Below are 17,318 nucleotides of genomic sequence, written 5' to 3' on the forward strand. Positions count from 1 at the left end.
TCCTCCACCAGTTCCTGAGGGTTTGTGACTCTGACCTGTGCGTTCCGGTATGGCCGTGAGGACCTGGACGTTCTGGGTTTGTCCTTCAGGAAAGACCTCTACATCTCCACCTTCCAGGCCTTCCCCGCCTCACCACAGAGGAGAGCGTAAACCACTCAGCCACCTGCAGGAGAGACTGCTGAAGAAGCTGGCCAGCACGCACACCCATTCAACTTCACCGTGAGTTTCTGTAGACTGGCCCGCTGCGCAGGAAACACACCAGTTTAATCGACTTGTTGAGCGGCTCTTAGCTCGCGTTCAATTCTGTGGTTGTGCATTTCTGTCTCCGGTGTCTGTGTGCCTGTTTGTTGTTGAGCAGTTGTGTATTAATTCTGTGGTGGGACTGCCAAATATCTCTCTTTCAGATCCCTCAGAACCTGCCCTGCTCAGTCACCCTACAGCCAGGACCAGAGGACACAGGGAAGGTACAGAGACCACACACACACACACACACACACACAAAACACACAACACACACACACAACACACAACTCACAAATACTGTATACACTATAAACTTTTTATTGAATATCTGCCTCTCCCTCTGCCTCTCCCTCTGCCTCTGCCTCTCCCTCTGCCTCTGCCTCTGCCTCTGCCTCTGCCTTCGTCTCTGCCTCTGCCTCTGCCTTCGTCTCTGCTCAGGCTTGTGGAGTGGACTTTGAGGTCAGAGCCTTTTGCGCCAGGACTGTAGAGGAGAAAATACACAAAAGGTACAATGTAGTCGAAGCTATGCGTTTTTTTTCAGGGATTCAGTGCAGATGGTTTAAGTGATTGTGTATGTGATGTTTAAGGAACTCTGTGCTGTTGATAACCCTAGTGTGTATGTGTTATATGACTAGCTTTTTCATATGATATTATATATGTTATTATAGGAACTCTGTGCGTCTGGTGATCCGTAAGGTGCAGTATGCCCCTGAGAAGCCTGGTCCTCAGCCCATGGTGGAGACAACGCGATCCTTCCTAATGTCAGATAGATCCCTACATCTAGAGGCCTCACTGGATAAAGAGGTAGGACAGGACACACCGAGACAGACAGAGGCCGACGCGCATAGACAGACGCATGGCTGCACGACGGACACACACACACACACACACACACACACACACACACACACACACACACACACACACACACACACACACACACGCGTATGAATTAGTTAAAAGCATTATGCAAACATTTGGTTGATTGGATTGGTTAAAGCCTGAGATGATCACACAACCAACCGAATTCACTCCTCCCCGTTCTCTCTGTCTCTTCCTTTCCTTCTCGTTCTCTCTCGGTCTTCCTCTCTTATGTCTTCCTCTCCTCCTCCCCCTGTTTCTCAGCTCTACTACCACGGAGAGCCTATCAGTGTGAATGTCCATGTCACCAACAACTCCACCAAAACAGTGAAGAGGGTGAAAATTTCAGGTAAGAGACAAACGTGTAATCCAGCTGGCCCCAATTCAACCCCCTCGCCCCAACCCTTCTTTTCTGCAGAAGCTCCGTCACTGCACTGCTGATACCTACCCAGACCCTACAGATCTACAAACATCGAGGGGTTAGGCCCAAGGGGGAAGGTTTCGGAGCAATTTGGGGAAGGCTGTATCAGAGGAGAGGCGCGCGACCTTCCCATCTGCCACTCCTCTGCTCTCTCCATCTTTTGTTGCTGTGTGTGTCTGTCAGTATTTTGCCTCTCCTGGTGTTGTTAACCCCTCTCTCTCCCCTGCTGCAGTGCGTCAGTATGCTGATATCTGTCTGTTCAGTACGGCTCAGTACAAGTGTCCTGTTGCACAGGAGGAGGCAGAGTGAGTACCCCCTTCTCTCCGAAAACCTCTCTCTCCATCCCCGTAACCTTCTCTTCGTCACGTTCTCTCTCTCCTTTGGCCCCTCGGGACCACACTCTCCTCTTTTCGCCTCTCCCTTTTCTCCTCTGTGAGAGAATGTTGGGTGAATGCGCACAGGTTGTGTGGCCAATTTAGAGACTCACTTTCAGTACTCTTGTTTCGTTCCATTGTTTCTGCATAACCTCTACCCTCGTGTTGTATGACCCTCTAAGCTCACTGAAAACGTTCTGTGCTTCGACATCACTCCTGCCCCTCTCCCACTATACAAGACCCTGCAAACCCACCTTTCTACTGGTACTACCATTCCAGACTACCCCTCTCCTCCTCTCAGCTCAACACCTCTCCTGCCCTGCTACCTCCCACCCAACCCACTCCGAGACCCCCAGGCAACCTCATCTCCTCCACACGTCTAGTAACATCACAGCCCCTCGTCCCCTTGTTATGACATCATGGAGTTGGTGTTCTCTCCCCCTGTACTGTAGTCTTACAGGTGACTGATGTAGTGCTGCACAGACGTGACACCTACAATAAGTCTGTGGGCCACACCTCCGACTGGTGAGTAGAGGAGCAACAATGCGAATGGCTTAAAGTAACTATCCAGTGTTTCCAGATTTCTATCAAATATGACCTAGGATTCGTTAACGAAGTATGTTTAAAAAGCTGCTTTTCCGTGTTTTGAATGGGGTGGGCGTACTCCCAACAACAGAATGGCGTGGGTGTATACCGGTTATTCAAATATGAATATGAGTAGATCGCTGATTGGCCAAGTCATGACATCATCCTTTGTGAGGAAATAGCAAGCATTTTTGAAACGGTCTGTTTGAGATACAAGATTGAGGTGGGGTTTTTGAAGTGTTGTTTTTTTTCTTCTCCAGTTTATGCTTATTATTATTTGGGTATGAGTTAACCCGAATATGAACTTTTTAAAAGTGAGATTTTCACTGGCCAGTTACTTTAACCTCCAGAACTCCTAGACCTCCCCACAACCCCAGTACCTGGCTTGATTTAGGCTCACCAAAACTTCCCCTCATAGCCTAAATCTTGATCCCCAACCTCCCACCTGGATAATTATCCTTTTTGTCCCCCCTTATCCAGTCCTCTTCAAGAAGCCAATGGCCCCAAAACCTAATTACCTTCCTCTCAAATTGCGGGAAATCTCTGACTGGTACCCAATCTAGTCCCCTTCAATACTCCTCTTCCTCTCTGTTCTAAAGGCAGCATCTTTAATCCTTTTCTTTCCTCTCAACTTTCCTTACCGCTTCCCAAGCGTTGTGGACGCGTGTACGAGAGTGACTGATTTAAAAAAAAAAACAACCGCGTATGATGAAACGGAGAAATGATCAATTCTTTCCCTCTCCACAGTGACCAGGTGTCCCCCAGCAGTACGTTCTGTAAGGTGTACACCCTGACTCCCACGCTCACCAATAACAGAGAGAAGAGAGGCCTGGCTCTGGATGGGAAGCTGAAGCACGAAGACACCAACCTGGCCTCCAGCACCATGTAAGAGACTAGAGAGAGAGACACGCACATGAAAACACACACGCAGGCAGTAGCAGTCAAACGTTTGGACACACCTACTCATTCCAGGGTTTATCTTTATTTTGTACTATTTTCCACATTGTAGAATAATAGTGACGACATCAAAACTATGAACACATATGGAATCATTTAGTAACCAAAAACGTATCAAAATATATTTTATATTTGAGATTCTTCAAATGGCCACCCTTTGCCTTGACAGCTTTGCACACTTTTGGCGTTCTCTCAACCAGCTTCATGAGGTAGTCTCCTGGAATGCATTTCGATTAACAGGTGTGCCTTGTTAAAAATGTATTTCCTTCTTAATCCGTTTGAGCCAATCAGTTGTGTTGTGACAAGGTAGGGGTGGTATACAGAAGATAGCCCTATTTGGTAAAAGACCAAGTCCATATTATGGCAAGAACAGCTCAAATAAGCAAAGAGAAACGACAGTCCATCGTTACTTTAAGACATGAAGGTCAGTCAATACAGAACATTTCAAGAACTTTCTTCGCAAAAACCATCAAGCACTTTGATGAAACTGGATCTCATGAGGACCGCCACTGGAAAGGAAGACCCAGAGTTACCTCTGCTGCAGAGGATAAGTTCATTAAAGTTAACTGCACCTCAGATTGCAGCCCAAATAAATGCTTCACAGAGTTCAAGTAACATCAACTGTTCAGAGAAGACTGTGTGAATCAGGCCTTCATGGTTGAATTGCTGCAAAGACACCACTATTAAACAACACCAATAAGAAGAGACTTGCTTGAGAGAAAAAACCCAAGCAATGGACATTAGACCGGTGGAAATCTGTCCTTTGGCCTGATGAGTCCAAATTTGAGACACAGACAGAGTAGGTGAACGGATGATCTCCGCATGTGTGGTTCCCTACGTGAAGCAGGGAGGAGGAGGTTTGATGGTGTGGGGCTGTTTTGCTGGTGACACTGTCAGTGGTTTATTTAGAATTCAAGGCACGCTTAACCAACATGGCTACCACAGCATTCTGCAGTGAAACGCCATCCCATCTTGTTTGGGCTTAGTGGGACTATCATTTGTTTTTCAACAGAACAATGACCCAAAACACACCTCCAGGCTGTGTAAGGGCTATTTGACCAATAAGGAGAGTGATGGACTGCTGCATCAGATGACCTGGCCTCCACAATCCCCCGACCTCAACCCAATTGAGATGGTTTGGGATGAGTTGGACCGCAGAGTGAAGGAAAAGCAACCAACAAGTGCTCAGCATTGTTATTAGTCTGTTTATGGGCCGCCTGTTAGCTTGCACGATTCTTGCCATCTGTTTTCTCCCACAGGACTGTCGTTGACTGGATGTTTTTTGTTTGTCGCAGCATTCTCGGAAACCCTAGACACGGTCGTGCGTGAAAAGCCCAGAAGGGTGGCCGTTTCTGTATTACTGGATCCGGCGTGCCTGCCACCGATTTTCACACCATGCTCGAAGTCGTTTAGGTCACTTGTTTTCCCATTCTAACATTCAATCAAAGATGAACTGAATGCCTCAATGCCTGTCTGCCTGCTTATGGCGGAATTCGCGCAAAACTGAAAGCGCAAACCACCGCATTTGACCATGGAGAGATGACTGGGAATATGGCCGAATACAAACAGTGTAGTTTTTCCCTCCGCAAGGCAATCAAACAAGCGAGATGTCGGTATAGAGACCAAGTGGAGTTGCAATTCAACTAAACACCTTCTTTGCCCGCTTTGAGGATAATACAGTGCCACGGACGTGGCCCGCTACCAGGGACTACGGGCCCTCCCTCTCCTGCTCCGTGGCCGACGTGAGTAAGACATTTAAACGTGTCCTCAGAGKATGCGCAGACCAGCTGGCTGGTGTGTTTACGGACATATTCAATCGCTCCCTATCCCAGTCTGCTGTCCCCACATGCTTCAAGATGGCCACCATTGTTCCTATACCCAAGAAGGCAAAGGTAACTGAACTGACTATCGCCCCGTAGCACTCACTTCTGTCATCATGAAGTGCTTTGAGAGACTTGTCAAGGATCATATCACCTCCACCTTACCTGCCACCCTAGACCCACTTCAATTTGCATACCGCCCCAATAGGTCCACAGACGATGCAATCGCCATCACACTGCACACTGCCCTATCCCATCTGGACAAGAGGAATGCTGTTCATTGACTACAGCTCAGCATTCAACACCATAGTAGCCTCCAAACTCATCATTAAACTTGAGGCCCTGGGTCTCAACTGCACCCTGTGCAATTGGGTCCGGGACTTCCTAAAAGGGCTGCCCCCAGGTGGTGAAGGTAGGAAACAACATCTCCACTTCGCTGATCCTCAACACTGGGGCCCCACAAGGGTGCGTGCTCAGCCTTCTCCTGTACTCCCTGTTCACCCATGACTGCGTGGCCATGCATGCCTCCAACTCAATCATCAAGTTTGCAGACGACACAACACTAGTGGGCTTGATTACCAACAACGACGAGACAGCCTACAGGGAGGAGGTGAGGGCCCTTGGAGTGTGGTGTCAGGAAAACAACCATTCACTCAACGTCAACAAAACAAGGAGATGATTGTGGACTTCAAGAAACAGCAAAGGGAGCAGCCCCCTATCCACATCGACGGGACAGCAGTGGAGAAGGTGGAAAGTTTGGAAACCTCAGGAGGCTGAAGAAATTTGGCTGAAGAAATTTGGCTTGTCACCTAAAACCCTCTCAAACTTTTACAGATGCACAATTGAGAGCATCCTGTCGAGCTGTATCACCGCCTGGTACGGCAACTGCACCACCGACAACCGCAAGGCTCTCCAGAGGGTGGTGCGGTCTGCACAACGCATCACCGGAGGCAAACTACCTGCCCTCCAGGTCACCTACAGCACCCGGTGTCACAGGAAGGCCAAAAAGATCATAAAGGACAACAACCACCCGAGCTGCCTGTTCACCCCACTACCATCAAGAAGGCGAGGTCAGAACGGGTGCACCAAAGCTGGGACCGAGAGACTGAAAAACAGCTTCTATCTCAAGGCCATCAGACTATTAAACAGCCATCACTAACACAGAGGCTGCTGCCTACATACAGACTTGAAATCATTGGCCACTTTAATAAATGGATCACTAGTCACTTTAATAATGCCACTTTAATAATGTTTACATATCTTGCATTTCTCATATGTATATACTGTATTTTATACCATCTATTTCATCTTACCTATGCCGCTTGGTCATCGCTCATCCATATATTTATATGTATATATTCTTATTTCATCCCTTTACTTAGATTTGTATGTGTTAGGTAGTTGTTGTGGAATTGTTAGATTACTTGTTAGATATTACTGCACTGTCGGAACTAGAAGCACAAGCATTTCGCTACACTCGCAATAACATCTGCTAACCATGTGTATGTGACCAATACAATTGGATTTGATTTATATAGCAAGCCACGATCCATTTTCGTGAACAGGGTGGTGTACCTAATAAACAGGGTGTATATGCATGCAGTTTTCCTCTTGTCTGTCTGTCGGGTTTCATTGATGTGTGTCTGTTTTGATGTGTTCCAGAGTGAAAGACGTGTCCAATAAGGAGGTTCTGGGAATCCTGGTGTCTTACAGAGTCAAGGTCAAACTAGTGGTGTCCCGTGGCGGGTACGTTACATCTTGGCTCGTACACATGCACTAATGGTCTGTCTTACATAGATTCATGAAGTGGTTGTTAGCAAACATTTCCACCTGGATTAAGCTGGAATCTTTTATGAGTATTAGTTCACCTCTGCCTGATATCTGAGTGTTCTCCGACTGGGGACAAATTTAGTTGAATCAACGTTGATTCGATTTCATTTGTCAAGCTATTGTGACATGGAATCAACGTGGAAAATACATATCGAATTGAAAAAAGTAGTCAACGAAAACGGTTGTTTGAGGGTGAAATTTCAACCACAGGATCGTGTAATCATGGTAAGCAAATTTCAACATAAACAACATAAAATATGTTGAATTTGTACCTTTTTAAAACAACGACAGATTTTCAACGTTATATCCACTATCAGAAAAAAACTATAGGCTAGGCAGTACTTCCTACTGGAGAATTTCTATATCTACAGCTATCCTTTAGTCTCCCATCCAGGGTTTTAACTAGGCCCAGCCTTGCTTTGCTTTGATATTTGTCACTGACTATTACCAATGTGCTATCGTGAGAATGAATGTTGAGAGATCTCCACTCATAAAGTAAATAGATTCAGTGTTGCTATCGAAGTCATTCCGAATGGTCGTTTTAACTTTGCATCTGCGCTGTTTGACGTAAACGTGTTTTTGCAAAATTGTCAGTGGAAACTGTTAAAAGTTGTCCTTGTGAATCGAGCTGAATGGTTTGTTTAACTTTGTAATCAATTGTTTTTTGTTTGGCATACATTTGAAAGTCTCAGTATCATTCTGCTACCTTGGAATTGACCTTTATCTTCTGCTTGGATAGTTTAATCTGTGCACCTGGCTAGGTCTGGCTTTAATTCCAGTTGGTCTACAAATGTATAATTGATATGTTGTATTCGCATCTCAACCAAAACAATGGTTGTTTTTGTAAAATGTTCAGTAGAAATTGTTAAAAGTCGTCCTGGTGGATAGAGTTGTATGGTTTGTTTAACTTTGCAATCATTGGATTTTGTTTGACACACATTTTAAAGTGAAAAATCGGAGTCTCCGTAGTCTTTGTTAGTACAATTGCCCTAAATCTCCTTTAAGTGTGTTGACAACCAAACACAATTCAATATCACATTTGAAATACAATAAATAGCCTAACAAATCATATGTTGGATTCACGTCTCCATCTCAACCAAAAATAGAAGTTAAAGAATGGGATTAAGCCAGTGGCTCAGATGGAACTTTCCAAACAGCAGATACATATCCTTTAAATGTTGATATTTGGTTGGGTTGTCAACCAAACAGAATTCAGTATTACAGTAAATAACCCATCTTACAAGCTAATGTAACGTTCAACCTTAAAACGAGTAATACAGCCATGGCCACATTTTGAAGTACCTGCGACTATAAATGTCTTCTTACGCAATCATATAAAGCGTGCTTGTTCAAGATCGCATGCACAGGTTGTCGCAGGTGTGACTTGGTGTGCCCAGTGGGTTGGTATTGCTTTAACATTACTGTGTATGTCCTGTGTACAGCGACGTGTCGGTGGAGCTACCTTTTGTCCTGATGCACCCCAAACCCTCAGACCAACACATTTCCAGACCTCAATCAGGTACAGACCAGTGTGTGTGTGTGTGTGTGTGTGTGATCGAGAGAAAATATGTTTTAGAAATGGAAGTGTTTTGCAGTGATAGTTACCTGTTTTGCAATGTCATTACTTTCTCCCACAGCCGTCCCAGAAACTGATGCCCCAGTGGACACTAACCTTATAGAGTTTGAGACAAAGTAAGAGAGCGAGAGAGAGTGTGTTTCTCAGATTTCAATTTAACCTTGTTTGTTGTTGAACACAATTTGAATCTCTTCCCCTTCCTCCATTCCTTCTCTCTCAGTAATTTCTCTCAGGATGATGACTTTGTGTTCGAGGACTTTGCCCGTCTCCGACTGAAAGGAATGAAGGACGATGAGGATGACCACTTCTGCTAATTCTCCCTCCCCCAGGACCAGGCACCCAAACCTGGGGAGAGGAGCTAGGCGAGTCACTGGTCTAGTCTCAGTACCAGACAGTAGGCCCAACTCCAGAAAAGGGGTGCAGGAGCACTCAGATATTTTTAAAAGCTTCCCCCCCTTCTCTTCATATTCAAATTGTTCTCCCCTCTTCTTTCTCCTACATTTGCAATGGCATTGTTCATTTCATCTCCTTCGTTTTGTCACTCCTTTTGTTTGAGAAACAGAGATATGGAGATATTTAAAGGGCGTGTCGAGTCAACTGTCTCTGTTTTAGGAAATCATTCTATACGTTTTGGGTCCATTCGTTGATTCAGGGTTTATCTTATATGTTTTATAGGTCCCACTTTATAAGAAGCGGTCAGACAGACAGATATACGTTTGTAATTAAAAAACTTATCCAAAATCCCCAGGTTTACCTTGAAATCCCAGTTGGATGATTCCGGATTTCCTGCTTATTCCCTTCTGATTCCGGGATCTTCTAACCGGGATTTGTGGAAAATCTGGGAATTTTTGGAAAATTTGGGGAATCTGGAACTTGAATGTACAGGACTACATTGCTGCACAACTACTTAGAGGGAACACGAGTTTAATAGTTTATGCAATTGCATTGTTATTACATGGTTATAACCTCTTATTACACTGTTATTACGTTGTTATTATCAGTGGTGGAGTGGAGGGTAAACGCACATTTACGCAGATTTTTTCTCCCCCACCTTTTGTGGGAAAATGCATTGAAAGTATAGGGAGCATTACTTTACTCACCGCGAATGGTGACCAGCGTTTACCCACCTATTTATTTTACCACAACATGACGGGTTATTATGTTACATTATCATTACAGCTTTTCACTTATCCTTAACACACGCTCATTACCCAATTTGTAATAACTCACTATCCAATACTCTATCCATTATGGCAAGTGTAGAACGATTGCATATCGCCACAGTTGAGGGAGTGTGTAAGTGTAGTGCACTTACAGTGAGGAAGGGTGTGAGTGTAGTGCACGAAGAGTACAGTGAGTGTTTAAGTGCAGTGCACTTACACGGAGGGTGCGAGTGTGGTGCACTCATCGTGAAGATACAGGGAATCGTATGTAGACAGTGTGGCCTTTTCTGTTAGGGACGACATAGGAGACTTCTGGCATCAAAACCTACGCGCACACACACATCCTACATGCAATGATTGCCATGAACACGATAAATAACTATTCTTTTACATGTATGATTTGCCAAAAGTTTATTATTTGACAAACCCCACCATCGATAAGATTAGGGCTCATGTCTAGGATGTACTGTACTGAGCTAGGATCAGCCCCCGGTCCCGTCCATGTAGTGTTATTCATTATGATCAACCTGGCTCAAACTGATTCAAAATCAGCCAAGGAGATTTTTTTTTTTGATAGTCACAAATGCGTGTTCAATGGCACACCTGGTGTGTGATAAGCAGTACTGCGGTCTTCTGCAGGTCTCTCGAATATACTGTAGATCCTGGAAAGAAAGTTTGATGCAGGTTGAAGTTTTCCCCTAATCACTGATACACGGATTAAAACAATCTGACCGTGTAACGGTAAAGGTTAGGATTGATGGTAGAGTTATTTGATCCTAGATCTGTGGTTAAGGTGCATCTTCTACCTCAAATCTGCTAAATTTATCATTGACCAATCTCTCAAACTTACCAGCATCCAACATTGGCCTCAATCATCAGAATCACCAATGTAGGGAGGAGTGGAAAGGGCGATTGGAGGAAAGAGGGGAAAAGCCAGGTAAGGGGGATGGGAGGTAGGGAAAATAATGGCGGGAAAATAATTATATTTTTGTTGTTGTAATAATCGCCAGAGATATGTGTACTTAAATGTTGCCATTATTTTTATTTTATTCTAAAGACATTTTATTTTTCATTATTAAAAAGTCATAAGTGATATGAACTAACCTTATGCTAATTCCCTGCTGTATTCTCTCAACTGCTGTAAATATTATTACTGTAAGTGCAACTCAACAGCCAATAAGAGTTCACTATAGAACACTGCAGTCCAATCAGAGCACAGTTTATAGGATAGTCAAGACTCCCCAATCAAGGTTCTCCAGGACCTCTTAGTATGTTGGTCTTAGTTCTGAACCGGTTTCACAGTTAAAATTGTGGAAACTGAACTTTAAAAATTCTACATCAATTGAATGTTGGTTTCCTTAAGTCCACGTTAAGGTCAATAAATATGTTTTGTATAGGAAACCGGTATAACCAGGAGCCTCTCTGGAACAGGATATGGAGAGATACAGTGAATCCCAAACCACCCCCTCGCCCCTCCCAACTCGCTCTGAGGGCCCTCCGTTGTCGCGTGTTGCTGACGAAACTCCGAGGGTGACTTCCAGAGAGTGACGATGGGATAAGCAATAAACCCATCAACTTTGGGACAGACTTAAATGAATAAAACAAGCATGAGATTCAAGTGAACAAATCCCCTCTGCCGTTTTACAAGATATAAACCTCAGTAACAGTTAAACATTTCATTTGGGAGGTATTTAATCTTTTACATGTGTCAAGTCTTGAAATCAGCCAAAAAAACTAATGCATGTGACATATAATTAGGCACACCTCTACATTCTTTTGTATGAAATTACGCAAACTCCAAACATATCGCAGTGCATGTTGGGATTGCACTTCACTCTGAAGCCTCCAGCCTTGTTATCTGAGAGTCTAATTAGCCCTTACACCCTTGATCATTTTCACTCCCTCAGCTTTGGGACACTTGTGCACATGGTGGAGGAAAGCGTGAACGTGCAAATGGAGGGGCGAGGGGGTGATTTGAGATTCAGCCATAGGCTACTGCTGTAGTATCTAGATTGTAGACATTTGATAGGATAGTACAGAGAAGTACATTGCAGTCAATTACGTGTGTCTATAATGGTGTGTAGGTGCAGAACAAAGGTAGATAAGGAGGATTGATTGATTGCAACTTGGCTCACTTATCAGATGGGAAATCACTGTGTTTGATCAGGTTATAGATTTATATAACGTATAAACATAAAAGGTATAGTATCCACCTTATGTACAGTTTCAGAAGGATTAAGCTTCAACTACAGCAAACCAAGAGTTACAAATTACTAAGCCAGCAAATGCAATGTAACAACAATGACCACCTCTTCTTATAAGATGTATTTTAATATCAGGGCAGAGGTGTGTTTTAAATTGATTAGATTGTAACTGTCGCCATTTTGGTTCAATGACAAGAATGTGTTTTTTTCATAACGTGTTGCCTAATTCAACAACTGTCCATGGTTAACAAGAGTTATTGGTCACGTTAACAAAACGTTTTCTACATTGGTTGGTTTTTACACATTTGAACGCACCCAGATGATTGAGGTTGTAACAATTATAGAAATATAATTACTAGAACGGAAATCTGCATTCAAGTTAATGTTTTGCTTTTGTGTAAATATATTTCCAGGGGTGCGATGTCAGTCACAACACATTGGTTATGAAGTTTCACATGAAGGTTATAAAGGTTCATAAGAAGGTTACGAAGCTCATACTCTGTTCATGTTATGAATGGATCAACGCATGGCATGGTATTCTAACAATGCACTGCAACAATATGGAAAATGTTGTGATATTTGTGATATAGAACTTTTAGAACCTCCAGAAACTCTTAGGGACCATGTAAACGTTACAATGAGCTTTTTGGTAACTCTGTACTTTAAGTGGCATCTTACGAAGTGTTATAAGGCCTTATGAACATTCACAGCACCATAGAGGTTTATTAAACTGTGTAATTAAGCAGTAAGGCCGTTATATTGATAATATCACAGCTAAGGCCAGGGGCCTCTTGTTTTGTTACTATATTATAGTTACATGTGCTATGAATGTTTAATAAGGCATAAGACTTCATAAGAAACCGCTTCAGGTAGAAGTGTTACCAGCTTTTTGTTTTTTGTAAATCTGAATGGCGATTGTCCTCATGTCTATAAACCAGTGAAGTGTAGAAAAACTTAAAGTAGAAGTTCAGTATTTTACAACTTAACCATGGATTACAATTTCTCCTGGCCCATAGAATACTTTCAGGGTGAGGAACCATCTAAAATATTCAGTAAAATACTTAACTTCCCCTTTTTAAAAACAAATATTTTATTTTTGTTCCCTTCAATCTTAGTTGAGGTATCTATCCATGGAAACGCACGCAATCATGTCAATTTGTAGGCTTGTGTATTGAGTCAGACATTTTATTTTAAGGACAATTTAAGCTACTACAAAAATGTAGATTCATAGAGAACTATACTTAAATGCTACCTGATACTTTATCTGTGAATTAATTAAATTAAGACAAAGTATATTGTTATCAAGGAAACCAAGATGCTGTATAAGCAATGTTATTTTACTCAATAAAATGGAACAAAATGACAATGAAAAAAACGTAAAAGATTATACAAAAAATTACATTGGAGAATATATGTCGCTTCTTTATTTTGTACTGCATTTTAGAAAATGTCAAATAAAAAACTTAACATACAAAATGGTCTATTTGTAAGTGCGTGTACGTTCTGTGTATGCATGACAAGCAGGATAATGAAACACTAACTTTATTACAGAACATTACCAAATACAGGATTGATATCATACAAAAAAATGTTAAAATGAAGTATTTCAGTCCCCACCTCTCTTCAGCAGGTGGTCCTAAAACACCATGGTGGCAGCAAGCGATGGAAACATCCCCCTACTGCCGACCATGTGTGTTCTCTCAGAGTTGTGGATCCAGCATGACTTCGCAGGTGCGTCCCAGCTCTCCCAGTTTGACCCTGGTGTATTCTGCTCGGTTCAAGGCCATTTGACAGTCTTTCCTGGCCGAGTATGTGGAGCCTTCGTGGGGCTGACCTGTGGCAACCTACAGGGGACGGAGGGAGAAGGCAGTGTAGTGAAAGGGAGAAATGTTAGTGTTAGGTGAATGTGGACCGTTCTGGCTGGCACAAGGCTACACTACTAGGTGAATGTGAAACAAGCATAACTTTGATGTAGAAAGAAAGGTAAACTACACGAGAGCTATATCTACACTACCAAGTTACATATATATAGCACCAGTCTAAAGTTTGGACACCTACTCATTCAAGGGTTTTTCTTTATTTTTTACCATTTTCTACATTGTAGAATAATAGATTTCAGATAGACATCAGATTTCCACCGGTCTAATGTCCATTGCTTGTGTTTCTTGGCCCAAGCAAGTCTCTTCTTATTATTGGTGTCCTTTAGTAGTGGTTTCTTCGCAGCAATTTGACCACGAAGGCCTGATTTCACGCAGTCTCCTCTGAACAGTTAATGTGTCTGTTACTTTAACTCTGTGAAGCATTTATTTGGGCAGCAATCTGACATGTAGTTAACTCTAATGAACTTATCCTCTGCAGCAGAGGTAACTCTGGGTCTTCCTTTCCTGTGGCGGTCCTCATGAGAGCCAGTTTTGTCATAGTGCTTGATGGTTTTGGCGACTGCACTTGAAGAAACTTTCAAAGTTCTTGAAATGTTCCGGATTGACTGACCTTCATGTCTTAAAAGTAACGATGGACAGTCGTTTCTCTTTGTTTATTTGAGCTGTTCTTGTCATATGAACTTGGTATTTGACCGAATAGGGCTATCTTCTATATACCACCCCTACCTTGTCACAACACAACTGATTGGCTCAAACACATTAAGAAGGAAAGAAATTCCACATATGAACTTTTAACAAGGCACACCTGTTAACTGAAATGCATTCCAGGTGACTACCTAATGAAGCTGGTTGAGATAATGCCAAGAGTGTGCAAAGCTGTCAACAAGCCAAAGGGTGGCTACTTTGAAGAATCTCAAGTATAAAATATATTTTGATTTGTTTAAACACTTTTTTGGTTTCAACATGATTCCATAGTTTTGATGTCTTCACCATTATTCTACAATGTGGGAAATAGAAATAAAGTAATAAAATAAAATAAAGTAAAACCCTGGAGTGAGTAGGTGTGTCAACTTTTGACTGGTTCTGTATACGTTTCAATTCACGGCATGGCACACTGTGTGTGAGGGCATGCGTGTGTGTCTTTTCTTTCTCCTACATATGTGAGGTACTGATCTGGGACCTGAACTCAGTCTACTCTGACAGAGCTAGTGAATTGACTGGGCTGACTGTCTGTGCATCTCTGTGTGTCCCCTCTTACCTGTGTGAGCTGAGCTCAGTCTCCACTCTGTTGACGGCCCCAGTAAACGTACAACTGTGTCTGCCTGCGTCTCTCTGTGTGCGTGCGTTACCTGTGTGAGGTATCTGATTTGTGAGCTGAGCTCAGTCTCCACTCTGTTGACGGATCCAGTAAACTGGCTGAGCTGTCTGTCCAGGAAACTGCCGTTGTGCTTGTCTTTAGACAGCTCCAACACAACGTTGCCTAGAGAAGATTAACACAGAAAACAGAATTAGGCCTGCAGTTTATCGATTTACTTCCAGAAACCGCCGAAGGCTTGTCTTAAACAACTACAGACGTTGAGAAAGTAGAGCGACAATGAATGCCCATTCCTTCTCGAGCTCTTTTCTATTACTATAAATGTGTGGCTAGGTACAGTTAGCTAGCTATGTAACGACACAGGTACTACTGTTAGCTCTGGTCCAGGGTGAAGGCCCAGCGCTAGCAAGCAGAACTAACGCCCTGGATCAGAGCTAATGTACGGTGCATTCGAAAAGTATTCAGACAACTTCCCCTTTTCCACATTTTGTAACGTTCAGCCTTATTCTAAAATGGATTAAATACATTTCTCATCAATCTACACACAATACCCCCATAATGACAAAGGCGAAAACAAGTTTAGACATTTTTGCAAATGTATTAAAAATAAACATACCTTATTTACATAAGTATTCAGACCCTTTGCTATGACACTTGAAATTGAGCTCAGGTGCATGCTGTTTCCATTGATCATCCTTGATGTTTTTACAACTTGGGAGTCCACCTGTGGTAAAATAAATTGATGGGACATGATTTGGAAAGGCACAGTTGACAGTGCATGTCAGAGCAAAAACCAAGCCATGAGGTTGAAGGAATTGTCCATAGAGCTCTGAGACAGAATTGTGTCGGCACAGATCTGGGTAAGGGTACCAAAAAAAATGATGCAGCATTTAAAGTCCCCAAGAACACAGTGGCCTCCATCATTTTTAAATGGAAGAAGTTTGGAACCACCAAGACTCTTCCTAGAGCTGGCCGCCAAGCTAAATGCACCTAAAGGACTCTCAGACCATGAGAAACAAAGATTCTCTGCAAGGATTGAAACCAAGATTGAACTCTTTGGCCTGAATGCCAAGCGTCACGCCTGGAGGAAACCTGGCACCATCCCTACGGTGAAGCATGGTGGAGGCAGCATCATGCTATGGCAATGTTTTTCAGCGGCAGGGACTGGGAGACTAGTCAGGATCAAGGGAAAGATGAACGGAGCTAAGTACAGAGAGATCCTTGATGAAAACCTGCCCCAGAGCGCTCAGGACCTCAGACTGGGGTGAAGATTCACCTTCCAACAGGACAATGACACTCAGCACACAGCCAAGACAATGCATCAGTGGATTCAGGACTAGTCTCTGAATGTCCTTGAGTGGCCCAGCCAGAGCCCGGACTTGAACCCGATCTAACGTTTCTGGAGAGACCTGAAAATAGCTGTGCAGCGACACTCCCCATCCAACCTGACAGAGCTTGAGGATCTGCAGAAAATAATGGGAGAAACTGCCCAAATACAGTTGAGTCAAGCTTGTAGTGTCATACCCAAGAAGACTCGAGGCTCTAATCGTTTCCAAAGGTGCTTCAACAGAGTACTGGGGTAAAGGGTCTGAATACTTATGTAAATGTGGTATTTCAGTTTTTTTTATGTTTAATACATTTGCTAAAATTTCTAAAATTTTAGAATCAATTTTAGAATAAGGCTGTAACGTAACAAAATGTGGAAAAAGTCAAGGGGTCTGAATACTTTCGGGAATGCATTGTATATCTAACTAGCTAGGTATGCGTTTGTTATTACAATGTATTTGAACTGTTGTTGCATGCAGGGGTAGACGAACCTGCGCACTGGAGAATCGTTGCAATTTGATTCTCAACCTCTTCCAAAGCTCGCAGTCGGTCATTCGCCATCAGGATCAATTTCACACACTGGGAGTAATAAAAATAGACCATTCTTATCAGAAGCGGCTACGTACGGCACACTATCGTAGCAAATAGGTTGTTACGTCAATGCATTCATCCAAAATGTAGCCAAACTAATGTCAAAAACACTACAAAAAGCGATCATCAACAAAACAAAAAGCTTTCCGAGTAAAGGCGCATATAATTGACG

General features: G+C 43.0%; 2 protein-coding genes across 3 annotated transcripts in view; one reads left to right on the forward strand and one right to left on the reverse strand.

The window, feature by feature from the left end:
- arrb2b (arrestin, beta 2b) overlaps nucleotides 1-13,513 on the forward strand; it is a 65,765-nt gene extending 52,252 nt beyond the window's left edge. The window contains 13 exon segments of the mRNA XM_070435107.1: nucleotides 20-138; nucleotides 140-185; nucleotides 188-219; nucleotides 405-464; nucleotides 682-749; nucleotides 912-1,047; nucleotides 1,369-1,453; nucleotides 1,758-1,830; nucleotides 3,232-3,369; nucleotides 6,924-7,007; nucleotides 8,534-8,610; nucleotides 8,729-8,783; nucleotides 8,888-13,513. Coding sequence (XP_070291208.1) covers nucleotides 20-138; nucleotides 140-185; nucleotides 188-219; nucleotides 405-464; nucleotides 682-749; nucleotides 912-1,047; nucleotides 1,369-1,453; nucleotides 1,758-1,830; nucleotides 3,232-3,369; nucleotides 6,924-7,007; nucleotides 8,534-8,610; nucleotides 8,729-8,783; nucleotides 8,888-8,981 — 1,067 coding nt within the window. The 3' untranslated portion in view covers nucleotides 8,982-13,513.
- LOC111952146 (mediator of RNA polymerase II transcription subunit 11) lies at nucleotides 13,431-17,303 on the reverse strand. Of its 2 annotated transcripts, none has more exons than XM_023970677.2 (3): nucleotides 17,047-17,303; nucleotides 15,264-15,394; nucleotides 13,431-13,878 (listed from the first exon to the last, which is right to left on the reverse strand). In XM_023970677.2, the coding sequence occupies exons 1-3, from the start codon at nucleotides 17,156-17,158 to the stop codon at nucleotides 13,735-13,737; spliced, it is 387 nt and encodes a 128-aa protein (XP_023826445.1). In that variant the 5' UTR covers nucleotides 17,159-17,303; the 3' UTR covers nucleotides 13,431-13,734. The 2 variants fall into 2 exon arrangements, with proteins under 2 accessions (XP_023826445.1, XP_070291211.1); XM_070435110.1 differs by having other exon boundaries at nucleotides 15,173-15,394; nucleotides 17,047-17,158.
- Nucleotides 17,304-17,318: the final 15 nt, after the last annotated feature.

This window comes from Salvelinus sp. IW2-2015, linkage group LG3, assembly GCF_002910315.2.
Source record: "Salvelinus sp. IW2-2015 linkage group LG3, ASM291031v2, whole genome shotgun sequence".
In the NCBI taxonomy this organism is placed as follows: Eukaryota; Metazoa; Chordata; class Actinopteri; order Salmoniformes; family Salmonidae; genus Salvelinus; species Salvelinus sp. IW2-2015.

Excerpts from the sequence above, each read along its gene's own strand:
- LOC111952146 (XM_070435110.1), bottom strand. The coding sequence starts at position 17,158 with ATGGTCTATTTTTATTACTCCCAGTGTGTGAAATTGATCCTGATGGCG. Across the intron at positions 15,395-17,046 it reads AACGATTCTCCAGTGCGCAG|GCAACGTTGTGTTGGAGCTG; the intron begins GTTCGTCTACCC and ends AATCTTCTCTAG. Across the intron at positions 13,879-15,172 it reads ACTGAGCTCAGCTCACACAG|GTTGCCACAGGTCAGCCCCA; the intron begins GTAAGAGGGGAC and ends CGTCCCCTGTAG.